The following is a 27,277-nucleotide window of genomic DNA, read 5'->3' as shown; positions in this document are numbered from 1 at the left end:
TTCCGCGCCTGCGCGATGCTGCGCGGCGGCCTGGTCGCGTTGGTCGTGCGGAGGGCGATGTCGGCGCGGCCGGGCAGCGGCGGGGCTCCTGCTGATGGTGGTGGTGGTGGCCGCCGGGGACGCGTCCCCGACAGGTGAGGCGGTGGCCAGACCCCGGCCCCTTCCCACCCTCCTCCACCATCCATTACCCACCCACACCCCCCCCCCATCAACCCTCATCAACTTCCCCAACCCTCATCCTCTCCCCCACCCACCCTCATCACCCCCACCCACATCAACCCTCATCCCCCCACCCACACCCCCCCCATCAACCCTCATCAACTTCCCCAACCCTCAACATCTCCCCCCACCAACCCTCACCCCCCCCCCACCAACATCAACCCTCATCAACTTCCCCAACCCTCATCCTCTCCCACCCTCATCCCCCCCACCCTCATCAACTCCCCCCATCCACCCTCATCATCCCCACCCACATCAACCCTCATCCCCCCACCCACACCCCCCCCATCAACCCTCATCAACTTCCCCAACCCTCATCCTCTCCCCCCACCCACCCTCATCCCCCCCACCCACATCAACCCTCAGCAACTTCCCCAACCCTCATCACCCCCCCCCACCCACATCAACCCTCATCAACTTCCCCAACCCTCATCCTCTCCCACCCTCATCCCCCCCACCCTCATCAACTCCCCCTCCCCCCACCCTCATCCCCCCCACCCACATCCCACCCTCATCAACTCCCCCTCCCCCCACTCTCATCAAATCCACCCCCCCCCTCTCATCAAATCCACCCCCCCCCCTCCCTCCCCACCCTCATCAACTCCCCCACCTTCATCAATCCCCACCAACATACCCTCACCCCTCCCTCTCTACCCTCGTCTCCTTTAAAGTGAAGGGATTAAAAGTAACATTAGCAAATTTGCAAATGACACAAAGCTGGGTGGCAGTGTGAACTGTGAGGAGGATACAATGAGGATGCAGGGTGACTTGGACAGGTTGGGTGAGTGGATAGATGCATGGCAGATACAGTTTAATGTGGATAAATGTGAGGTTATCCACTTTGATGGCAAGTGCAGGAAGGCAGATTATTATCTGAATAGTGTCAAGTTAGGAAAAGGGGAAGTACAACGAGACCTGGGTGTCCTTGTTCATCAGTCACTGAAAGTAAGCATGCAGGTCCAGCAGGCAGTGAAGAAAGTTAATGGCATGTTGGCCTTCATAACAAGAGTTGAGTATAGGGAGGTTTCACGGCAGTCGGGTCACGACCCATGACCCGTACTGTTGCTATGCTACTCCAAATGGAGCACACACGATGAACTGCAGGTAGGCACTTACCATTGTTTCCAACGTAGTGGACCGTAAAAACCCGCTGAAATTGTCAATTTTTGCGCTGTAAATAATTATGGAAATCGGGATAAGCGTGTGAGACATTTAGCCTACTTCAGAATTCCAAAAGTGAGGAGAAATTACGGTAGAGAGAAGCGAGAACTGAAGGGACAACAACGGCCAGAGTGCTTGGTGAACATTGGCCGTTTGCTCACTGCATTTCATCAACTAAGGCATTATTTGTGTTTTTTCTTGATTCCTTTGGCATCTAAAAAGTTTCAGGTGATAAATCTGGTTGTAATTTTTTTTAATCGCCCATGGTTCCCAAGTGGGTTTTTACATACAAAATGAAAACACATCTGAAGAAAAATTTACAGCCAGATTTATCACTTCTGAGAATTTTTAGAAACCAAAGGAATCAAGAAAAAACACAAATAATGCCTTACTTGAAGAAATGCAATGAGCAAACGCGATAATTCCCAATATTTTCAATTCCGATATCTGCACGGCCAATGTTTACCAAGCACCTTAGCTGCTGTTGTCCCTTCAGTTTTCGGTTCTCTATACCTTCATTTCGCTTCACTTTTGGAATTCTGAAGTTGGGTACATGTCTCTCACACTTAGCCCAGCTCCCACAATTTATTTCAGCGCAAAAATTCAACATTTTGGCGGTTTTTAACATGTAGGAAAGTACACGTTTCTTGTATTAATAACATATACCGGAAGTGACGGATGGATTGAGCGGCTCCGTGTGTCAAGCCTTATGACCCAGTGACCTTACGTGCAACCCCCCTATAGGAGCGAAAAAAGCCCTGTTGAGTAAAGTGTGCAGTTTTGTTCTCCTAATTTGAGGAAGGACATTCTTGCTATTGAGGGAGTGCAGCATAGGTTCACGAGGTTAATTCCCGGAATGGCGGGACTGTCATATGGTGAAAGAATGGAGCGACTGGGCTTGCATACACTGGAATTTAGAAGGATGAGAGGGAATCTTATTTAAACGTATAAGATTATTAAGGGATCGGACACGCGAGAGGCAGGAAACATGTTCCCGATGTTGGGGGAGTCTAGAACCAGGGACCACTGTTTAAGAATAAGGAGTTGGCCATTTAGCACGGAGATGACGAAAAACTTTTTCACCCAGAGAGTTGTGAATCTGTGAAATTCTCTGCCTCAGAAGGCAGTGGAGGCCAATTCTCTGGATGTTTTCAAGAGAGAGTTAGATAGAGCTATTGAATGATTTGGATGAAGGGATTCAAAGTAACATTAGCAAATTTGCAGATGACACAAAGCTGGGTGGCAGTGTGAACTGTGAGGAGGATGCTATGAGAATGCAGGGTGACGTGGACAGGTTGGGGGAGTGGGCAGATGCATGGCGGATGAAGTTTAAAGCGGATAAATGTGAGGTTATCCATTTTGGTAGCAAAAACAAGGCAGATTACTATCTAAATTGCGTCAAGTTGGGAAAGGGGGAAGTACAACGGGATCTGGGGGTCCTTGTACATCAATCTATGAAAGTAAGCAGGTACAGCAGGCAGTGAAGAAAGCGAATGGCATGTTGGCCTTTATAACAAGAGGAATCGAATATAGGAGCAAAGAGGTCCTTCTGCAGTTGTACAGAACCCTAGTGAGACAGCACCTGGAGTATTGTGTGCAGTTTTGGTCTCCTAATTTGAGGAAGGACATTCTTGCTATTGAGGGAGTGCAGTGTAGGTTTACAAGGTTAATTCCCGGGATGGCGGGACTGTCATATGCTGAGAGAATGGAGCAGCTGGGCTTGTACACTCTGGAGTTCAGAAGGATGAGAGGATATCTCATTGAAACATATAAGATTGTTAAGGGCTTGGACACACTAGAGGCAGGAAACATGTTCCCGATGTTGGGGGAGTCCAGAACCAGGGGCCACGGTTTAAGAATAAGGAGTAAGCCATTAGAACGGTGATGAGGAAACACTTTTTCTCACAGAGAGTGGTGAGTCTGTGGAATTTTCTGCCTCAGAGGGCGGTGGAGGCAGGTTCTCTGGATGCTGTCAAGAGCGAGCTACATAGGGCTCTTAAAAATAGCGGAGCCAGGGGATATGGGGAGAAGGCAGGAACGGGGTACTGGTTGGGGATGATCAGCCGTGATCACATTGAATGGCGGTGCTGACTTGAAGGGCCAAATGGCCTACTCCTGCACCTATTGTCTATTGTAAAGATAGCGGAATCAAGGGATATAGGAAGAAGGCGGGAACGGCCATGATCACAGTGAATGACGGTGCTGGCCCGAAAGGCCGAATAGCCTACTCCTGCACCCCCATCCCCGGCCCCCATCCCCGGCCCCCATCCCCTCCCCCCCCTTGGCCCCCATCCCCTCCCCCCCTTGGCCCCCATCCCCTCCCCCCCTTGGCCCCCATCCCCTCCCCCCCCTTGGCCCCCATCCCCTCCCCCCCTTGGCCCCCATCCCCTCCCCCCCCGGCCACCCATCCCCTCCCCCCCCTTGCCCCCATCCCCACCCCCCCCCCCCCTTGCCCCCATCACCCTCCCCCCCCGGCCCCCTCCCCTCCCCCCCTTGCCCCCTCCCCTCCCCCCCCGGCCCCCATCACCCTCCCCCCCTTGGCCCCCATCCCCTCCCCCCCCCCGGCCCCCATCCCCACCCCCCCCTTGGCCCCCATCCCCACCCCCCCCTTGCCCCCATCCCCTCCCCCCCCGGCCCCCATCCCCGCTCCGCCCCCCCCCCCCCGGCCCCCATCCCCTCTCCCGGCCCCCATCCCCGCTCCCACCCCCCTCGCCCCATCCCCGCTCCCACCCTGCTACCCGCCCCGACCCCATCGCCCGCTCCATCCCCTCCGCCCCCCCCCTGCTCCCATCCCCGACCCCCATCCCCCTCCCCCCCCCCTCCCGCCCCCCATCCCCGCTCCCCCCCCCCCATCCCCCAGCTCCGCCCACCCCCCCCTCATCCCCGCCTCCCCCCCTCCCCCCCCATCCCCCCTCCCCCCTCCTCTACCCGCCCCCATTCCCCCTCCCACCCCCGCCCCCGGCCCCCATCCCCTCTCCCCCCCCCCCCCCCCCCCCCTCCCCCGCCTCCCCCCCCCGGCTCCCCATCCCCCTCTCCCCCGCCCCCCCCGCCGCCGCTCCGCCCCCGCTCCCCTCATCCCCGCCCCCCCGGCTCCCCATCCCCCCTCCCCCGCCCCGGCCCCCATCCCCTCTCCCCCCCCCCCCCTTCCCCCATCCCCTCCCCCCCCCCTCCCATCCCAGCCTCGCCTCACCCCCCCGCCCCCCATCCCCGCTCCCCCCCCGCTATCCCCATCCCTCCCCGCCCCCCATCCCCCGCATGCCCCCCCTTCACCCCCCCCCCGCCCCGCTCCCCCCCCCCCCCCCCCCTCCCCCCCCCCCCCCCCCCCGCCCCCTCCCCGCTCCCCAACCCCCCTGCCCCCTCCCCCCATCCCCCTCCCCGCCCTCCGCCGCCCCCCTGCCCCCATCCCCTCTCCCACCCCGTCCCCCATCCCCTCCCCCCCCCCCCCCGTGACCCCATCCCCCGCCCCCGCCCCCCAGCCCCATCCCCGCTCCCCCCCCCCCCGTCCCCCATCCCCCTTCCCTCCCCGAATCCCCCCCCCCCCCCCCAGCCCCCATCCCCGCTCCCCGGCCCCCATCTCCCGGCCCCCCATCCCCCCGCTCCCATCCCCCCGGCTCCCATCCAGTCCCCCCCACCGACCCCATCCCTCCCCCTCCCCCGTCACCCATTCCCTCCCCCAGTTACCATTCCCTCCCCCCCCGACCCCCATCCCCTCCCCCTCCGACCCCATTCCCCCCCCGACCCCATCCCCTCCCCGACCCCCATTTCCCCCCCGCCTGCCGACCCCCATTCCCGACCCCCGACCCCCATTCCCTCCCCCAACCCCCATGCCTTCCCCCCCACCTACACTCCCTCTGACACTCTTCCCCCTCACGCTCTTCCCCCTTTCTCCTCCCCACCCACTTCACCTCCCCATTCCACCCTACCCTCTCCCCACCCTCAACCCGTTCCTACCCTCGCCCTAAATCCCCTCCCACCCCACCCGCACTCAAATTCTGGAATCGTCCTGACATGTCCTTCTGCTGGGTTCCAGGTGGCAGGAGTACGCAGCACTCGGCCAGCGCCTCCGAGGGACCCGCTTCATCGCCTTCAAAGTTCCACTGAAGAAGGTTAGTGTCTGTATGTGTGTCTCCTGTCTGTGTGTGTGTGTTATCTGTCTGCCTCTGTCTGTCTCTGTCTGTCTCTGTCTGTCTGTCTGTCTCTGTCTGTCTGTCTCTGTCTGTCTGTCCCTGTCTGTCTGTCTCTGTCTGTCTCTGTCTGTCTGTGTCTCCTGTCTGTGTCTCCTGTCTGTGTTTGTGTGTGTGTGTGTGTGTGTGTGTGTGTCTCCTGTCCGTGTGTGTGTGTGTGTCTCCTGTCTGTGTGCGTGTGGTCGGGCTGGCCTGCTACGGTAACTCTCAGTGCAGCTCTGTATTTGGAGTTTGTTTTGGACATGTAGCACAGGAACGGGCCCTTCAGCCCACGAGGTGCGTACTGACTGATGCCAATTTCTTGTTCCAGGTGTTTGCAAGCTGCCTGCTGCCCGGTGAAGTCTTCACGCCGATGGATCTTTTGAACCAGATCCAGGAGCAGAGTGAGGAGCTGGGCAAGATCATTGACCTCACCTTCACAAAGCGTTACTATGACCCCGAGGTAAGACTGGGCATAGATCCACGTCAAGCCTGTGGCCAGAAATGTAGGAACAAATTCAGTCATCAGAAGCTGGATTACTATTCCTTGTTGACAGGTACTGACTGATCACGTTTCTTACTGAGCAACTTTGCTTTTCACCAGTACTGCCCAGGTGACTGTTTTATTTTGATTTGATCCCGCTTTTGCAAGTATAATATCTAATTCCAATCTAACTTTGTATTCTTAACTTTGTCTTTTAAAAAAAAATCAATATTGTTACTCTTTTATTTTAGATATTTAGTTTAGAGATACAGCATCGAAACAGGCCATTCAGCCCACCAAGTCTAGGCTGACCATCAATACAACCACACTAGTTTTGTTATCCCACTTTCTCATCCATCTACAAAGCACTAGGGGAAATCTTACTGAGGCCAATTAACCTGCAAGCCTGCACGTCTTTGCGATGTGGGAAGAAGCTGGAGCACCCGGAGAAAACCCACGCGGTTACGGATAACATGCGAACTCGACTTAGTTCCATTTCATATTTCCCTCCACACCACCAAATAAAAAACTTGCACATTTCTCCAGAAATAATCTTCATTTTCTTTCAAGGTGAAGTGACTCATTCCCCTCTGAGAGTTCAGTGGCTCTTGCTTAATCTGAAATGTGTTGCAATCGGTGACACAGTGGACCAGGGCTGTATGGGAGGGTTTGTGTTGCTCAGAGGGTGAAAGGCAGCCAGCGTGTAGAGGCAACGGTGTTCTGGTGAAACCAGTGGTGAACTGGTGGGTAAAAGCTAGCGTTGTCAGTGCAGATTGCAGAACATGGAACAGTGAAGGATGGAACAGGCCCTTTTGCCCACAATGTCTATGCCGAACATGATGCCAAGACCAACTCTTATCTGCCATCACACAATCCATATCCCTCCATAACCATGTGCCTATCCAAAACTGCATGTAATACTCCAAATGCAGCCTAACCAAAGTCCTACTGCATCATGACATCCTGACATATTCATTTCCCCAATCAAGAAGGCAAGCATACCATATGCTGTCTTTACCACTTTATCTAGGTGTTGCCACTTTTAAAAGTTGGACTTGGACCCAAAGATTCCTCTGTACATCAATGCTGTTCAGGTTCATCCCGTCAATTGTATATTTTCCCCTTGCATTCAACTTCCCAAAGTGCAATATTTCATATTTGCTCAGATTAAATTCCATCTCCTTCCTCAGTCATTAATTTCTGCATTAAAGTAGCTACCCGCTCCTGTGCTGTGCCTTAGTGTGCTTGATTTTCTGTTGTAGGAGCTGCCGGATGGTTTGCACTATGAGAAGATTTTCACCGCTGGCCACGAAGTACCCAATGCAAAAAACATTTTTAGCTTCAAACGAGCTGTGAAAACATTCCTGTTGGAGAACATGGACAATGGTAAGCACATCTGTGGGCAGGGAAGTGATGGAAGGTGGGCTGCTGGGTATGTCGTGGTCAGGAGTCCTTTGGGGCGTGGGGTGGGGCGAGAAGGGACCAGGTGTGGGAAGGCGGTCAGTTGTTGAGTCATTTACCTAGTGGGTGCGTGGAAGTGGGCAGACAGATGAAGTCAGCCGTCCCTTGTACATCAACACGCCAGGCCTTCACCATTTACTGTCTAAATTTGACCCTTATTAGGCTTTTAAATGCGTCAGAGTTAAATTCCCAAATCAAGGTCATCGTTATAAAGTCATACAATGGGCCCTTTGGCCTAACTTGCCCACACTGACCCACATGTCCCATCTACACTAGTCTCATTTTGCGTCTGGCCCATATCCCTCTATCCTATCCATGTACCTGTATAAATGTTTCTTGAACATTGCAATGGTGAACCATGCCCCTGGCTGTAGAGGCCCTGAGTCTGGAGATTAAGCCTTGCTGAGAGGCTGTGGGTATCTCCATCGTTGTTTGGAGGTGGGATTGTGTTGTACATCGGTGATGGTGGTGGGAATGTGTGGGCTGGCCAAATATCATGTGCCGACCACAACACCAGACTTTTTTAATGCTGAATCTGCGTCCATGCAGAGACATAGAGACTGTGGTCCTTGTAGATGGTGGGAAGGTCTGGACCTCAATCATTAATAATAATTATAATACATTTTATTTATGGGCGCCTTTCAAGAGTCTCAAGGACACCTTACAAAAATTTAGCAGGTAGAGGAAAAACATGTAAGGGGAATGAAATAAATAGTAGAGACATGACTAGTACACAATGTAAAGACAGAATTCAATTCAAAACACAATATGAGGCAATTAATGCACAGATGAAAAAGGGAGGGGGATGTGGGGCTAAGGATAGGCAGAGGTGAAGAGATCGGTCTTGAGGCGGGACTGGAAGATGGTGAGGGACACGGAATTGCGGATCAGTTGGGGGAGGGAGTTCCAGAGCCTGGGAGCTGCCCTGGAGAAGGCTCTGTCCACAAAACTGCGGAGGTTGGACTTGTGGATGGAGAGGAGACCGGCTGATGTGGATCTGAGGGACCGTGAGGGTTGGTAGGGGGAGAGGAGGTCAGTGAGATATGGGGGGGCCAGATGGTGGAGGGCTTTGTAGGTGATGATCAGAATTTTGTAGGTGATCTGGTGGGAGATGGGAAGCCAGTGAAGTTGTTTGAGGACTGGAGTGATGTGATGCCAGGATTTGGTGTGGGTGATGAGTCGGGCGGCTGCGTTCTGGACCAGTTGGAGTCGGTTGATGTAGGTGGAGCTGATGCCAAGGAGAAGTGAGTTGCAATAGTCCAGTCGGGAGGAGATGAAGGCATGGATGAGTCTTTCAGCAACGGGAGGTGTGAGAGAGGGTCTGAGTTTGGCGATGTTGCGGAGATGAAAGAAGGAGGTTTTAATGACATGGCGGATGTGAGGCTCAAGGGAGAGGGTGGAATCAAAGATCACGCCAAGGTTGCGGGCCTGGGGAGATGGGGATACAGTGGTGCCGTCGATGGTGAGAGTGGGGTTATTGATTTTGCTGAGTGTGGCTTTGGAGCCTATGAGGAGGAATTCTGTCTTATCGCTGTTGAGTTTGAGGAAGTTATGTTGCATCCAGGTTTTTATAGCTGATAAACAGGAGTTGATATGGGAGAGGGGGGGGTTGTGGGGGGATTTGGTGCCGAGGTAGATCTGGGTGTCATCGGCGTAACAGTGGAAGTCCAGGTTGAAGTGGCGGAGTATCTGACCAAGGGGGAGGATGTAGATGATGAAGAGGAGGGGGCCGAGTACGGAGCCTTGGGGAACGCCAATCATTCACACCTTCAATGACTTGGCTGAGGCACCAATTGTAAAATGGCAGGATTGCTAGTGACACAAAGGTGAATGGGAACCAGGCATGATATTTTTCTTTTCCTTACAATGAAACAGATTTTTCAATTTTTTTTGTGCCCAATTTTGACACAGTTTAGTTAGTAAGATCGTAAAATAAAAGGGTGAGGGAAGGAGAGTCAGTAGAGGTACCGGTCTGGAGGCGGGCAAGCTTGTGATTCATGATGGAAGTCAGCAAGATCAGCCAATGAGGGGGGGGGAGACACACGCTGGAGGCCGTGGGCGGAGGGAACACAACGACGCTCTTTGGCTTCTGTTGAGATCAGCCCGGCGGCGCTGTGCGAGCTGTGATGGTGCCCGTTTGTCGGAGGGAACCGGAGCGCGTGCGGGTGAACCGCGAGGCCATGAACGAGAGCACGGGCTCTGGGTGAGCGGGACGCCAGGACACTTGAGACGGGGGTGATGGCTGCGGGGCGTTGATCCCCTCCTCTCTTGTAAGGAAAATGAATAAGTTAGCATGACAGTGTTTAGTGTCTCCCATATGGAGCTGCGACTGGAAAGGGAATGCTACCGACGATGATAGAGGGGGTTGGAGGGATGCGGGGCCCTACCTCCCGGGCAGCGGCTACCCCCTCCCCTTTCTGGTGACTTTCTGTTTATATTGGGAATTTTTGTTTTCATTGTTATTGGCAGAGGTTTTTAGTTTTCTACATTCTTAGCGTTGTCGATGTGACATCAGTGTATTGACAGTTAACTGTGCCTTGCAGTATTATGCATTATTATGCCTTGAGATGGTACGTTTCTAAGGTGATGTGTAGGTTTTACTTTTGTGTTCTTTTGGCATCTCTACAAATAGCTCGTTTAGAAATTCAGGTAACATTTTTTGTAAATATTTTTTTAGCTGTATGAAGTCAATTATTTCATGAAATATTTATTCTTTGGAGGTTATTTTACTGGTTATGTGTTAGAAAAAATGTATAAGCTTCTGTTATGTAAACTACCAGCAGAAAGCTTAGGAATTACTTTCAATTTATTGAAAATGAAGGAGCCCCCTGAACCCACACCCACCAATTGGAGTGATCTTGACTGAAGACTAAATGTTAGCTAGGCCGAGGCTTGGTGTAATGTCTTATCTGAAGAACACAACATCTCCGAGACTGCTTCCTCTCAGATACGGTGCACCTGCTGGAACCATGGCTGCTGCATCCTTCCTCTGTTGCCCCGGGCAGTGGGTTGGTCGAGCTTTGGAGTCCCTGTTTTGTTGAGACATTCACCACTTCACCTAGTTCCTGAATCCATGTTAACTCATGTAGTGTTTCCCACGCTGTCCATCCAGCAGAAAATTGTAGTCTGATTCGACATTATTCATCCCATCAACTTGCCTTAAACCTATGTCCCCTGGTCTATTCTCCTCATTATTTTATACATCTCTCCAAGATAATAATAATAATACATTTTATTTATGGGCGCCTTTCAAGAATCTCAAGGACACCTTACAAAATTTAGTAAACAAAATACAAAACATGTAAGCGGAATGAAACAAAACAAAAAATAACGACAAAAAAATAAATAAAAAATAAATAGTAAAGGCATCAACAATACACAATTCAAAGACACAATTCAAAGATCACCTCTCATCCTCCTGCACTCCATGGAATAAAGTGCTAGCTTGCCCAACCTCTCCCTACAGCTTTTTATTTTTAGAGATACAGCACGGAAACAGGCCCTTCGGCCCACCGAGTCCGCACCGACTGGCGATCCCCGCACACTAACACTACCCTACACACACTAAGGACAATTTACACGTACACCAGGCTAATTAATCTACATTCTGTACATCTTTGGATTGTGGGAGGAAACCGAAGATCTCTGAGAAAAACCCACGCGGTTACGGGGAGAACATACAAACTCCGTGCAGACAGCACTCGTAGTCGGGATTAAACCCGGTTCTCTGGCGTTGTAAGGCAGCAACTCTACCGCTGCGCCCCTGAGGTCATGGTGAGGCCTTCTAGTCCTGACAACATCCTCGTAAATCTTTTCCGCACTCTTTCCAGTTTATTGACTGCTTCCTTTAGGAGGGTGACCAAAACCGAAAACTGTACACCAAATGCCAACTCGCCAACATCTTGTTCAAATAATGTAACATCCCAACTTCTATACTCAGCACCTTTTCTGATGAAGGTTAATGTACCAAAAGCCTTCTTTACTACTCTTATTTACCTGTGATGCCACATTTCAGCAAACCATGTACCTGTACTCCTCGTTTCCTGTGCAGTACAACAGCCACAAGGGCCCTGACATTCACTGTGAAGGTCCTGCCCAAAGATCCTATAGCGGATATATGCTACAGGATGTTTGGTCCTGCCCTTGTTTGACATCCCAAAATGCAACGTCTCACATTTATTTGCATTAGACTCCATTAGCCATTCTTCAGCCCACTTGCCCAACTGATTGAGATTCTGCTATAATTATTGACAACTGTTTTCACTATTATTATTATTATTATTATTGCTATATTTATATAGCACATTTTAAGTCAACTTGCATTGACACCAAAGTGCTTTACATAAATTAAATAATAAATTTACATACAAACCATAGAAAAAGGTTAAAAATAAATAAAGAAAGAAAATGGACACAACACATTATAGAGCAACACAAACATCCCCCCACAACAGAATCAAAAATGTCCACTGTGGGGAAAGGCAGCAGAAAGTTAAGTCCTCTTCCTCTGAAACACCCGAGGTCGGGGCCCATTTGTGGCCTTGCAGCCAGTCCGATGTTTTCAGGGCCCTCTTGCCGTGAAGATGGAACACTGGCGTCGGGTGAAACAATTCCTCAAGCGGCTTGGAAAGTCTGGAGCGGCTGCCTCCTCCCCGGAGACCGCGGCACTAGTAGTCGTCAGGCCGCGCCGGTTAAAGCTCCGACCCCGGCGAACTCGATCCCAGCGCCGCCCGCGGCCGGACGCCCGCAGCCGCAGTCCCAGCTCCGCGATGTTTGGATCGACGGCCACAGCGCTCCGGAGCTTACCGCACGGCGACCCGGCAAGGCATCGCCCTCTCTGTGGTTCCGCTCCGTGATGGTGTCCTTGCGCTGCGCCGCCGCCGAAGCTGTAGCCCGGCCGGTCCCGACAGGAAACGCCGCTCCATTCTCGAATGTAGGCCGCGAGGACGGGGCGAAGAAGCAGCTCGGAGGGATGCTGCCTCTCCGACCAGGTAGGGGACTAAGAATTAAAGTTTCCCCCTTCCCCACCCCCACCCACCACATAAAAGACCTCCACTAACATTTTGGACAGGACTTAAAATAAAAAAAAGGTGAAGAGACGGACTGCGGGCAGGCTGCCATACACAGACGGCGCCCACTCCCGCACATCCGCCATCTTGAATCCACTATCTATGATACCCACTTTAGTGTCATCGGCAAACTTACTAATTATGTTTTTCACATTCACAGCCAACTTGTTGCAATAAGCCATAAACATCAAAGGGCCCAGCAACGATTCCTAAGGCACACCACTAGTCACAGGCCTGCATTCCATCAAACAACCTTTCACCGCCATCCTGTTTTGTTCCATGAAGCCAATTCAATACCCAGTCAATAGACACAAAATGCTGGAGTAACTCAGTGGGTCAGGCAGCATCTCTGGAGAGATGGAATGGGTGACGTTTTGTGTCGAGACCCTTCTTCAGACTGAAAGTTACGGGAAAGGGAAACGAGATATAGACAATGTAGAGATATAGAACAAATTAATGAAAGATATGCAAAAATGTAACGATGGTAAAGGAAAGGTGGTCGTAGAGTCGGAGAGCAGGAGGAACCATACAGGGGGAGCAGCGAGAGAGGTTGTTGCAGAACTCGCGTTGGAGAGGAGAACTTCTTCAAAGTAGACATGCCTTGAGGGGATTTTGCAGTGGAGCAGATGAAATGTGTAGGAAGGAACTGCAAATGCTGCTGCTGGTTCTCCCTGGATCCCAAAACCTGTACGTCTTTGGGAAGTGGGAGGAAACCGGAGCTCCTGCAAGAAACCCATGAAGAGACACAGAGACACAGAGAACGTGCAGACTCAGTCAGCTGTGAGGTAGCAGGTCTGGGAGCCTTGCCATTGCCATGTATAGAAGTGTACAACATGGAAACTGGCTATTCAGCCCAACTTGTCCGGTGTGCACCCTTCTGTATTAATCCCAAAGTCCGTTGGCCCAAGCCTCTGCCTATATTTTGTGTGGGATGTTGAATGATGTGATCTAATGTGAGTACGCTGACCTTTCTCCACCTGTCTACTTTTAGATAAACTGATTGGAGTTCATTGCACTCACGGCATCAACAGAACTGGCTACCTCATATGCAGGTGGGTTGCTAAAGTGTTTGGTCACGGTTATACTGTAGAGTTTATTGTTATTATCATGTGTATTGAGGTACAGCAAAATGCTGCTTTTGTTGCTTGCTAGCCAGTCAGCGGAAAGACTATGCATGATTACAATCAAGCCGTTCATAGTGTAAAGATACAAGATATAGGCAATAAAGTTTAGAACAAGGAAAAGTCCGATTAAAGACAGTCCGAGGATCTCCAATGAGATAAAGGGTTCCTCAGGACTGCTCTCTTGTTAGTTTAGTCCAGTTTATTACCAACTGTAGTGAGGTACAGTGAAGAACTTTTGTTGCATGCTATCCAGTCAGTGGAAAGACTACATGATTACAATCAAGCCGTCCACAGTGCACAGATACAGGAAAAGGGAAAAAAACGTTTGGTGCAAGGTAAAGTCTGATTAAAGATATTCCAACGCTCTCCAATGAGAATGATCGTAGCTCAGGACTATTCTCTAGTTGGTGATAGGATGGTTCAGTTGCCTGATGACAACTGGGAAGAAGCTGTCCCTGAATCTAGAGTTTAGTTTCTTTAGTTTAGAGATACAGCGCGGAAACAGAACCTTCCGCCCACCGTGTCCGCTCCGACCAGCGATCCCCACACATTAACACTACCGTACACATGCTAGAGACAAGTTTACATTTATACCAAGCCAATTAACCTACAAACCTGTACGTCTTAAGTGTGGGAGGAAACTGAAGATCTTGTCGAAAACCCACGCAGGTCATGGGGAGAACGTACAAACTCCGTACAGACAAACGCCCACAGTCAGGACCAAACCCAGGACTCTGGCGCTTTTATGCAGTAGCTCTATTGCTGTGCCGTGGAGGTGTGTGTTTCCACACTAGTACTGTAACTGACTGAGTGTCACAAACAAGTTTGAGCAGTTCCATCTGTGTTTGGAATTGGCTTTCAGAGGAAGTTGCCGCTGTACTGAGGCGACTGTGGCTGAAGTGAGGCGACTGTTTTGGATCCCCATGGTCCAAAAATCTGTATCCTTGCATCAACTCCCGAGCCACACATGTACCCTCACTACCACGTGGCATCGAGTGAGGGTACTAATCTGTGGGTAATCCGGAGATTATTACCTTCAGTCCTGCATTTTAATCTGTTGCGTAATTCCCCATATTCACACTGCGGGATCTCATCCCTTTTCCTGCCCGTGTCATTTGTGCCAGCATGCACTTTGCAGAACGACTGCCAGCTGCTCGCCATCCACCTTGAGAATGTTCTGCAACTGCTCAGAGATGTCTGGACCCTGGCACCAGGATGACAACACACTAACCTGCCGTTATACAACACAATAACCAGGGTATTCGTGTGCTCCTTGTCCACTCACTTTCCCGGTGGTCAGCCATCCACCCAAGGTGTGACCACCTCACTTTAACTCCTGTCTATAACAGCCTCAGTCTCCCGGATGAACCCGGGACCACCCAGCTGCTGCTCCAGTTCCCTGACGCTGTCTGTAAGGAGTTGCAGCTGGACACACGTCCCATAGTTGTAGAGCTCTGGGACACTGGACGTCTCCCTAACTTCTCACATCCTGCAGGAGCAGCATTAGCACTGCCCAAATTGCCATCTCCTTTACCGGGGGGGGGGGGGGGAGCACGATTACACACAAAGTCAGGACTTCTGGAAACGAGCTAGAGTGTTACCGTAGAGTGTAGGGTTATTGTTCTCCTGTTCATTACTCCTTTCCCTTGTCTTCCTTCCTCAAGGTATCTGATTGATGTGGATGGGATGGACCCTCGACATGCAATCGACTGTAAGTGCTTGGATTTTACTAGCTGAACTTCCTGAATATTTCCTTTCTTGTCTCTTTAAATCTAAACTTTCTTCATCCTTGGTTCTTTCTCTCAAGTGTTCAATAGATCCCGTGGATATTCAATTGAAAGACAGAATTACATTCAGGATTTGTTGCAGGGACCACATCGAAGGTAAGGTCAACTGAATCACGTTTAGTAACATGCCCTTGGGCTACTGAAGCATCTCTCAGCACTCCGCTTCCCTGTGCGTTATGGCTCTTCCTCGTCGACCAGCTACTTGCTCAGATGTACTACACGGTGCCTCCTGTCTTTCCTCCACCTTCTCCCGTTTCTGAAAGTTCTGCAGGTGATTGTTTTAGACCTGCACTATCTGTTGTATAGCGTTGAAGCTGGCCTTTCAGCCCAACTCATCCATGCTGACCAAGCTAGTCCTATTTGCCACAACTTTTCCTACCCTGTCCAAAATATCATTCAGGCATTACAGTTTTACCTGCTTGCACCACTTCCTCTGGCAACTCGTTCCATATACCCACCACCTTGGGTGTGAAAGAGTTGCCTTTCAGGTCCCCCTCTCACCTTCAGCCTAAGTCCTTTAGTTTTAGACTCCCTTACACTTGTGTGTCAGCAGGAGATGAGGCACTTGTTAAAGGCCTCCCACTATAGAACAACAGCACAACAACAGCCTTGTTGTCATTCAGCTTGCAAACAGGCCCTTTGTCCCAACTGATACATGGTGACCAAGGTATCTATCTGACCTAGTCGTTTGCCTGTATTTGTCCCATATTTTCTATTTATGTACCTGTCCAAATATATTTTAAACGTAATGATACTTGCCTCTTCAGCTTCTTCTGGCAGCCCGTACCATATGCCCATCACCATCGATGTGAAAAAGTTGACCGTTAGGTCCCTTTTAAATCTTTCCCCTTTCACCTTAAACCTATGTCCTTTAATTATTGGCTTACCTTTGTAAAAAAACTCGCCATCCACCTTATCTCTGCCCCACTATTATATGAAACTCAGATCACCATTCAGTCTCCTTTGCTCCAGAACATTTTTCTGCACCGTCTCCTGGAATATGGAGGCATGAACTGCAACAAAATTCCAGGTGTGGTTTTGCCGTTTTGTGCAGTTGTAACTGGCGTGCCGACGCTTGTACTCAAGGCCCCAACCAGCGTGGAATAAGCTGTCCTCGCCACCCTGTCTAACCGTGTTGCTTTTTCAACCATGCACTTGAACCCCCATGTCCCTCTGCTCCACAACACTCCCCAGGGCCCTACCATTCACTGTGCAAGTCCTGCCCTGATTTAACATCCCAATATGCACCATTTGCACTTGCCTGAGTTAAATTCCATCTGCCATTCTTTGGCCCACTTCCTCATTTAATCTCAATCCTTTTGCAGCCTGAGGCAATCTTTACTGTCCATTATACCACCAAGTTTTGGTGTCACCCGTGAATTACAAATCATGCCACCTATGTTCGCATTGAGATTGTTAATATAGATGACAAACAACAGTTTAGTTTGGGGATACAGCGCGGAACCAGGCCCTTCGGTCCACCGAGTCTGCGCAGACCAGTGATCCCCGCACACGAACGCTATCTTACACACACGAGGGACTATTTGCAATTTAACCACGCCAATGAACCAACAACCGGTATGTCTTTGTAGTATGGGAGGAAACCTGAGGACCCGGAGAAAACCCACGCAGGTCACGGGGAAACCGTGTCAACTTCAAACATACAGCACCCGGGTCTCAAGCGAAGTAAGGCAGTTACCCTCCACTACCACCCTCTGACACGTTCCATAAAGCCTTTAGGGAACGAGGGTTCTCCTCTTCCATTAGAATAGTAGAATAGAATAGTTTCTTTATTGTCATTGTAACATGAACCATGTACAACGAAATTGTAAAATGTCAGCCAGTCAGTGCACCATTCAAACATTTCTAAAGCTAACGATACATACAAAGTAAAATATTTAAAAAGATAAACAACTAAAATAAATATCATAAAAATAGCACGCATAAACACCCAGCCCTACATCCTTCTGTCGATTTCATGTATGTATGTATCGCCCCTGCGTTCCTTGGCGGCTACATTTAGTGCCTTTATAGCAGTGGGGTAAAAACTGTTTTTAAGTCTGTTTGTCCTTGTCCTTGTAGATCTGTACCGTCTGCCTGACGGTAACAGTTCAAACAGGGAGTGTCCGGGGTGGGAAATGTCCTTTATAATACTCTGGGATTTTTTTGATGCAGCGGGAACTGTGTAAGTCCTCCAAGGTAAGGAGAGGGCATCCGACAATCCTCTGGGCGTTGTCAATGGCCCTCTGGAGCGCTTTCCTCTGAGCCGCTGTGCAGCTGGTGTACCATACGCATACACAGTATGTTAGGAGGCTCTCAATGGAGCACCGATAAAAGGACAGCAGCAGTCTCTGAGTGATGTTATTCTTCCTGAGCACCCTCAGGAAGTGCAGTCTCTGCTGGACCATTTTCAGCAGCGCAGAGGGTGTTCACGCTCCACGTCAGGTCCTCCTCAATATGGATTCCCAGGAAGCGGAAATCCGCCACCCTCTCCACACAGTCCCCTCCGATAATTAATGGTACCATGTCCGTTTTATTCTTCCTGAAGTCTATTATTATCTCCTTGGTCTTTAAGGTGTTAAGGAGCAGGTTATTTTCTCCACACCACACTGTCAGCTGCTCCACCTCATCCCGGTAGGCGTACTCGTCCCCCCCGGAGATGAGTCCCACCACCGTAGTGTCATCCGAAAATTTAACAATGGTGTTGCTGTGGTGGGCGGGGATGCAGTCATGTGTGTAGATGGTGTAGAGCAGGGGGCTCAGCACGCAGCCCTGTGGAGAGCCGGTACTGAGGCTGAGGGCCGTGGATGTGTGATGGCCCACTCTGACTCTCTGGCTGCGACCCGACAGGAAGCTATTTATCCACATGCAGGTGGAGTGTGGAAGTCCCAAGTCCCCCAGTTTGTCCACCAGTTTGTGGGGAAGGATGGTATTAAAGGCAGAGCTGTAGTCCACAAAGAGCATCCGCACGTAGCTCCCCCGCTGCTCCAGGTGGGACAGTGCAGCATGGAGAGCTGTGGCTACAGCGTCCTCTGTAGATCTATTCGCTCTGTACGCAAACTGGTGGGGGTCAAAGCTTCGGGGCAGGAGTGATGTGATGTGACCCCGGACCAGTTTTTCAAAACACTTCATCACCACTGGTGTGAGTGCGACTGGCCGGTAGTCGTTGAGGCTGGAAATGTGGGTTTTTTTGGGCAAGGGGACTATGGTTGCGGACTTCAGACAGGGTGGAACAGTGGACTGGGCCAGAGACTGGTTGAAAATCCTCGTACAGACTCCAGCCAGCTGGTCAGCGCAGTCCTTCAGCACGCGTCCAGAGACGCCGTCGGGTCCAGTAGCCTTCCTTGGATTGATGGCCCGCAGCGTGCGCCTCACCTCATGCTCCTCTATCTTGAGGGTTAGGCTGCTGTGGGCCATGTGGTGTGATGTGGCTGTCTCGGGTGGCTCCACTTCAAAGCGAGCAAAGAAGATTATAGATGTGGCCCTAACAAGGGTCTCCTCGGTATCTCGCAGCTCCGCTTTTGCTACCAAAAAGCTGGAGTAACTCAGCGGATCAGACTCTGGAGATCATCTCTGGAGAAAAGGAATAGGTGATTTTCAGGTTGAGACCTTTCTTCAGACTAAACAAAACTTTGTGAGACGCTATTTCCTAGTTCACAAAGCCAATCTGAACTATTGCTAATCAAGCCTTGTCTTCACAAATCTGAGTCCCTCTTGGCTGATCAGATGATCAGGTCGTACTTTATCGACATTCCTGCAGAACTTGAATCTTACAAGGGCGGTTGTGGAACTGGACTGTGAGAAGCCAGGCGATATTGTTGTGCTGACGTGGGCCTGCTTGTGTTGATCGGTTGAAGGTTCCACTGACGAGCAGCATTCGTTTGCTCCTCAACTGCAAAGTGACTCCCACAAGGAGACTGAATTTAAAACCCTCGCCTTTTAACCTGTTCCTTTTTGTCTCATTAAGTGACAGTGGGAAGCGTTGTACTGCCTATAATCTCGTGTAATTTCTTCTGTTGTACAGCAATAAAGGAATCGAAGTGCTGGGTTCTTGCGTAGCCCCAGAACAGATGGGACGTTTCCGTCAGCAGCCTGTGTTCCCACCACGAGAGAGGTAAGCAATGGCCCGTGCCCAGCAAGTACCCGTGTAGTGGCATGTTGCAGGTGATGCATCGTCCAGGGGGTGTGAGACTGGTTACTGGCTGCGTTGTAATTATGGTCCAAATGCAGGGAAACATTCGTGGGTGGAAAAGGTTTAGAGGGATGGGGTCAATGCAGACCAATGGGACTAATTCAGGAAGGGATCTTGGTTGGTTTGGAGAAGTTGGTCTGGAGGACCTGCTGATTCTGAGGGGAGGAGGAAGGGGGAGCAGGTACAGGACGGTGCAAACCTTGACAAACGCAAACATTACATTGTCGAGTTTATTGTCATGCTCAAGTATGATGAGGTACAAGAAGATATCCTGCTTGCACCACAGGCACATAGACTCGCACAACACAACCTTATAACAGCCTTAAAAGAAAAAGACTGCAAGAATGCAATTAGTAAAAAAATATTTGTATGTGCAAGAAATGGTCCATGGTGTCCTGCTGCTGAGGTAGGACTAGGATTGTGCAAGTCAGTTCACGAGCCGGATAGTTTAGTTTGGTCATAAGGAATAGGAGTAGAATTAGGCCATTCAACCCATCAAGTCTACTCCGCCAGAGATCGATCATGGTTTATCTATCTCTCCCTCTAACCCCATTCTTCTGCCTTCTCCCCATAACCTCTGACACCCATACTTATCAAGAATCTATCTATCTCTGCCTTAAATATATCCACTGACTTTGCCTCAACAAATAATTCCACAGACTCACCATCCTCTGACGAAAGAAATTCCTCTTCATCTCCTTCTAAAAATAACGTCCTTTAATTCTTAGGCTATGACCTCTAGTCCTAGACCCTCCCACTAGTGGAAACATCCACTCTATCCAAGCCTTATGCTATTCTGTACGTTTCAATGAGATACCCCCCCCCCGCCTCATTCTTCTAAACTCCAGCGAGTACAAGCCCAGTGCCGTCATCATATGTTAACGCACATCGTATATTCACTTACTAATTCCTGGGATCATGCTTGTAAACCTACTCTGGGCCCTCTCTAGAGCCAGCACATCCTCCCTCAGATATGGTGCCCAAAATTGCCCATTTTATTGAACAATGTTGTTTATTATGTTATCTATTGAGTACTGTGTTTACAGACCGGTTGTGCTGCTGCAAGTAAGAATGTCATTGTTCTGTTTTGGGGGCATATGACAATAAAAAACACTCTTAACTCTTGGTTGTCCCCTTACAGAACAAATCGCGGAAAGTATCCACCAAGAAACAACTTCCGTGAATTCAGTCACTTTGCCTGCCCGCCTGTTCAGCCTGCTGATTCCTACTTGTCGAGGCAGCGTTCCAGAGAACAGGGGTTTGGACCCCCTGCTGTTCATCACCCGCCGCTGGGCAATGGACACAGGGCCTACTCTGACTCTACTGGCGGGTGGTGGGACTCGCCAAGGACGAGCTGTCAGTCACAGTCGTCGTGGCGTTCTCGTCAGCTACCGTCTGACTGGGGGAAGAATTGGCCCGTGAACCCCTGGGACGGTTATCAGCTATCTCACGGAACCAGGGACACCAGCGAACGGAAATCAGTCTCTCGAGGTCAGGTTAGGCTGAATACACATCGACGATGGGACAATTGATAAGCAAATGCAAAAGATTTTAGTCACTTTGATTAAACGTAACTGAAAGAAATAATGTGCAGGATGAAATGGAGAGGCTGCTTCGGTGGCTGCATCTATGTTCAGGTATCGGTAGATCGTTTGTCTACTGCTGCCTCTGAACTGTGGAGGAACCTCCATTCATCTGCCTTAATATTGTGCTTGGCTCCCAATCCTCGATTCATTTTATGATGTCACTGCTTCTCGAACTTCTTCTTTTCGCAAAACAAACACTTTTAATCAGTTCATAATCTCCCCATCCATAGTGCAGATTTTAAAAGACATGGCCTCGAATACTATATTGTGAAGGTGGTCTAAGGGGTGGTGAATATTGCCAGCACATTGTACAGGTACTGCTCCCCTGTTGAGTTAGGGGATCACACTGCAGTCCACACTGCATTCATTCCGCTTCCTGTACAACTTAAAACACAGGTGCGGCTGCAATGCTTCAGATCGGGGGCAGCAGATCATGCCTTGACAGTCCTCTGATGGACCAGCACTCGAGTGTTACCTCAGTTCTCAGTGACTAATTCACCCCTTGACTACAGTCAACCCTCTGAATGAACTAACTAAATAGCCAGTAGGGAAACTGGTGAAGGAAGCTGAGGTGGGGCGCAGGGAACTCTATGACCCTAACCGTCCTGTGAGCACCGACTTACTGAGAGGAACTACTTTCCCGCATTGTTTAAACTGCTCTTTGATTCGACAAAAAGCAATTAATCCAGTAGATTGTTTTAGTATTGGGGTCAATTTCTAATCTATCCAAGGGTTCCAAATAAGTTGCTGACATTTCACTGAGTCCGATCGGAAAACATTGTTACTTGCTACTTTAAAACTTAATTTATTTAATTCCATGGGTTTGTGTGTAGTCTGACTCGAGTGCCGTGACAGCCCAAGTCTAATCCGTACTATAAATGAGCACAAAGTGCTGGAGTAACTCAGCAGGTCCGGCAGCTTTCCTGGAGAACATGGATAGGTGAACGTTTCCGATCCAGACCTTGCATCAACCTAGTACAGGCTGATCTGTACTAGTTGCCTACTCTGTTCATCTCTGGCTATCTCAAATAGGATAAGAAAAAGCATCAAGATCCTCTCAGTTCAAGTGGTCTCTATCTGCAGCCTAGATCTGTCCTTGAATAGAACGTGGGGCACTCAGTCTGAAGGAATAAGGTGCATATTTCACCCAGCAAGTCGGTTGCCAGCACATTGCACAGATACCGGGAAATGATATATCTTTCTGGTGAGCGTGGTGTTATTAGAGAGCAGTGAATAGGCATGTGTGTGAGAAGGAACTGCAGATGCTGGTTTACACCAAAGAGACACAAAATGCTGCAGTAACTCATTGGGTCAGGCAGCATCTCTGGAGAAAGGGAGTAGGTGACGTTTCAGGTCGAGATCCTTCATCAAACTGTCCTATGAAGGGTCATGATCCGTCACGTATTCCTTTCTCTCGAGATGGTGCCTGACATGCTGAGTTACTCCAGCATCTTCAGTGAGTAGGCTGGGTTGCCAGTTGTTCCACATTGTCTTGCTCCTGTCGAGGGCGGGCACTGGGTCTGGAGGATGGCTACAGCTTGTACACTGGCCTCCTTCACACTGAGGCTCAGCTCGGTGGTTCAGGAGCATCTGTGTTCCTGCTTGTGTATCTGATGCTCGGTGCTTCATCCTTTTACCCGACTCCCTAAATTCATTGCATCAGTGATTGAGGAAGTCACTAATCAAGATTTTCTACGGTTTTTGGTATCGAATGTAATCTGGAATCAAAATAAATGAATTTGGTCATTTGTATCATTTTTATCTTCACTTCCTGCAGTGTTTAGAAGCTTCAGAAAAAGCAGAGATGATCTTGATGCAGCCTCATCTGTACAAAGGCCATGAGATCCCCCTCTTTGACAGCACTATGGCATCATAATCATTTACTTCCAACCACATCCAGTCGACACAATGAATGTGTCACAGTCACACAACATGGAAGCATGCCCCGGCCCTGGCTCAAATTGTCCAAAATTCCCCATCTATGCGAGTACCATTAGCTTGCGTTTGACCCATATCCCTCAACCTTTACATTGTGTTGTTATACCTGCTTCAATTACTTCCTCTGGCCGCTTGTTCAATATACATACCACCACTCAGTGGAAAAAGGTACCCTTTTAAATATTTTCCCTCTCACCTTAAAGCTATGCCCTCTAGTTCTTGATTGCCCAGTCCTGGGGAAAAAAGACCCTCTATTCCCTTCATAATTTTATCCACATCTATAAGATGTGTATAAAGGATGGGTCCCAGCCTGTCCAATCTATCCCTGCAACCGTCCCTGGAGTCCTGGCAACATCCTTGACAATTTTCTCTGCACTCTGCAGCTTAATGGCATCTTCCCTGTAGCAGGGTGACTAAAGCTGAACATACTGTGTGGCCTCACCAACAACTTGTACAACTGCAACATAAGGTCCCAACTTCTATACTCGAGTCCCTGACTGATGAAGCTCAGTGACCCCACTGTTTTCCTCACCGTGCCCATCTCGTGCCACTTGCAGGGAACTATGTACATGAACTCAAGTCTACAACACTTGGTCCAAGTTTCCCCCCTGAGCCAGTCCCACTTGTCTGGGCTGCAACCTTTCATAGCCATGTACCTAACCATATAACCATATAACAATTACAGCACGGAAACAGGCCATCTCGACCCCTCTAGTCCGTGCCGAACACATAATCTCCCCTAGTCCCATATACCTGCGCTCAGACCATAACCCATAAGGTAGCTTTAAGTACCTGTCCCACTGTTTTAAATGCTGATTATGAAACCCCTTTACTACTTCCTCTGATAGCTTGTTCCAAGTACGCACCACATTGCTTGTGAAAAAGGTTGTCCCTTGGTCTCTTTTTAAAACTTCCTCTCACCTTCAACCTATGCTCGTGTGTTTTAGACCCCCGCCCACCCTGGGTAAAAGACTGGCCACTGCATCTTATCAATGCCTGTCATTGTTTTATCTTCCTCTATAAGATGGTCTCTGGGAAAACCTTCCCAGCCGATGTGCAATGAAGGATTGCAGCGGGTGTGATGAGGTAGACCAGATCATCCCAGCTGACAAAATGTGTAGGAAAGAACTGCTGATGCTGGTTTAAATCGAAGGTAGAGAAGGAATGGGTGATATTTCGAGTCGAGACCCTGTTTTAGACTCGACCTGAAATGTCACCAACGGGACCAGCATTCTGGCAGGCATTTTTGCCACTGTTACACGGGTGAGTTTAAACTAAATAGAGGGGGAGGAGAAGACAAATTGGAAATACAAGGATGGAGTTAAAGGGAAAGGCAGTATAAGAAAAGTTAAGAAAGACACCAGAGTTAATGGGACTTAAAGCTCACGATGGAATAGGAGAGTATGCCCAAGTGAAATAGGAATCGATGTGAAAGGTGAAGTGAGTAATGGATTAAAAGAATTATATATGAATGCACAAAGTATAAGAAGTAATGTGTAACTGCTTGAGGCTCAGTTAGAGATTGGTAGATATGACATTGTGGGGATTACAGAGACGTGGCTGCAGGAGGATCAGAACTGAATATTCAGGGTTATACGTCCTATAGAAAGGACAGGCAGGTGGGCAGAGGAGGTGGGGTAGCCCTGTTGGTGAGGGATGAAATTCAGTCCATTGCGAGGGATGACATACGGACTGACGATGTAGAGTCGCTGTGGATAGAATTTAGGAATTGTAAAGGTAAGAAGAGACTAATGGGAGTTATCTACAGGCCCCCGAACAGTAGCCTGGATACAGGGTGCTAGTTGGAGCAAGAGTTAAAATTGGCATGTAACAAAGGTAAAGCCACTGTGGTTATGGGAGATTTCAATATGCAGGTAGACTGAGAATATCAGGTTGGTTCTGGACCCCAAGAAAGGGAGTTTGTAGAGTGCCTCCGAGATGGATTCTTAGAGCAGCTTGTACTGGAGCCTAACAGAGGGAAGGCAATGCTGGATTTAGTGTTGTCTAATGAACCAGATTTAATAAGGGAACTCAAGGTAAAGGAACGGCAAGGAGATAGTGACCTTAATATGATACGTTTTAATCTGCAATTTGAGAGAGAGAAGATTAAATCAGAAGTGTCAGTGTTGATGTTGAACAAAGGGGGCTATGAAGGCTTGAGAGAAGAGCTGGCCAAGGTCAACTGGAAAAGGATCCTGGCAGGAATGACGGTGGAACAGCAATGGCAGGAATTTCTGGACATAATCCAGAAGATGCAGGATCATTTCATTCCAAAGAGGAAGAAAGATTCTAAGAGGCAACTGTGCCTGACAATGATGAATGAATATGTTTATTGTCATTGCACAATACTGTGCAACAAAATTCCATTGCATCTCCTCCGGTTAAAAAATACAAACACGACAACCATTGACACATATGTACACTTATTAGTAAAAATAATAAATAAGTATTTAAAAATAATTTAAAAAGAATGTCGCATTTGTTGGAATTACATTTTGCTTCCCCCGTGTTCTCTGTTGGAATTAAGTTATTTTGAACACAGAGCTGAATCGCCTCCCAGAGGGTAGCAGAGTGAAAAGGTGGTTGGCAGGGTGGGATGTGTCCTGCTTGATATTTGTGGCCCGGCGCAAGCATCAGGCCCTATATATATCATCCAAGGAGGGCAGTTGAGCCTTACAATGCTCTGTGCAGTTTTTATAACTCTCTGCAGCGCCCTCCTCTCAGCCACAGTGCAGCTAGCAAACCACACCAGGATGCCATAGGAGAGGATACTTTCCACAGCGCATCGGTAGAAGGACAGCAGCAGCGGCTGTGAGACGTTTGCTCTCCGCAGGGACCTCAGGAAATACAGCCACTGCTGTGACTTCTTCACGAGAGTGACGGTGTTCATTTGCCATTTGAGGTCCTGGGAGATGTTTATTCCCAGGAACTTAAAGCCAGTGACTCTCTCCACCATGTCTCCTTTGATGTATAAAGGAGCAGGTTCCTCTCTCCTCTTCCTCCTGAAGTCAACGACCAGTTTTTTTGTCTTTGATGGGTTGAGTACCAGGTTGTTTTTGGTACACCAAACAGTCAGTTTTTGGACTTCATCTCTGTAGGCAGACTCGTCGTTGTTGTTTATCAGTCCCACCACAGTCGTGTCCAAAGATCATAGAGGAGCAAGATAGACCACTCCTCGAAAAACGCGTAGTATGACGCGTGTGATTGTCGACGCCATTTTTTGAGGCATTTTGTTGGGCTTCCCCCCACACTGTCATGGCGTCCTTATCTAAATCTTCACATCACTGCTCTGCTATCAATTGTTCTAATCGTAAATCTAAACGACCCGACCTGTCAATCTTTAGTTTCCCCAATAAAAAAGAAAGGTGAGAAAATATTATTATTATTTTCAGTCGATATTCTGTCGTGAAAATGTTATTTTCTGTTCTCCCATCAACGGCCATTGGGAAACTAGGTTTGTCGGTACATTAGAAAGTTATTAGACTTATTTTTAATAGATCTTTACTTACCATAATAATAAAGACAATTTTAACACTTCTGTACGTTTTTGGTTTTGTTCTTGTAAGGGATTGGTCTCCAAAATATGGCCCGCGGGACACATTGGGCCCAGTGACCACGAGATTTTTCGAGCTCAGATTCGAGTCCGAGAATGCGGCGGCTGTTACCCGTTATAGCCCTCGAATTGTCGAGACATCACAAGCAAAGATTACAAGCCCGCCGTGAAGAAGGGTGCAATCAAATATTATACAACTCTGCTCTATCATCTTTGGGTGCAATGGTGGGCCGGGGGGTTCGGCGGCGGCCGCAATCAAAGATACGAGAGGAGCTCTGCTCTATAATCTTTGGTCGGAATGGGACGGCTGCGCGTTATAATGTGCTATCGTTCCACTCCCTCTCCCCCTTCTCCCTGTCCCCCTTCTCCCTCTCCCCCCTTTTCCCCTTCTCCCTCACCCCCTTCTTCCTCTCCCCCCATCTCCTTCTCCCCCCTTCTCCCTCTCTTCTCTCGATCTCTCTCTCCCCTCTCTTCTCTCGATCTCTCTCTCCCTCTCTTCTCTCGATCTCTCTCTCTCTCTCCCTCCCTCTCTTCTCTCTC

General features: G+C 49.4%; 1 protein-coding gene across 1 annotated transcript; it reads left to right on the top strand.

Moving 5' to 3' along the window:
- LOC116967516 (RNA/RNP complex-1-interacting phosphatase-like) lies at window positions 1-22,998 on the top strand. Its single transcript, XM_033014155.1, has 9 exons — window positions 1-134; window positions 5,411-5,486; window positions 5,875-6,006; window positions 7,290-7,413; window positions 13,549-13,609; window positions 15,346-15,392; window positions 15,489-15,564; window positions 19,493-19,582; window positions 20,802-22,998. The coding sequence occupies exons 1-9, from the start codon at window positions 16-18 to the stop codon at window positions 21,190-21,192; spliced, it is 1,116 nt and encodes a 371-aa protein (XP_032870046.1). The 5' UTR covers window positions 1-15; the 3' UTR covers window positions 21,193-22,998.
- The last annotated feature ends 4,279 nt before the right edge of the window (window positions 22,999-27,277 follow it).

The sequence above is a fragment of the Amblyraja radiata genome, chromosome 39 (assembly GCF_010909765.2).
Source record: "Amblyraja radiata isolate CabotCenter1 chromosome 39, sAmbRad1.1.pri, whole genome shotgun sequence".
In the NCBI taxonomy this organism is placed as follows: domain Eukaryota; kingdom Metazoa; phylum Chordata; class Chondrichthyes; order Rajiformes; family Rajidae; genus Amblyraja; species Amblyraja radiata.
This window is presented reverse-complemented; position numbering and strand designations above follow the sequence as displayed.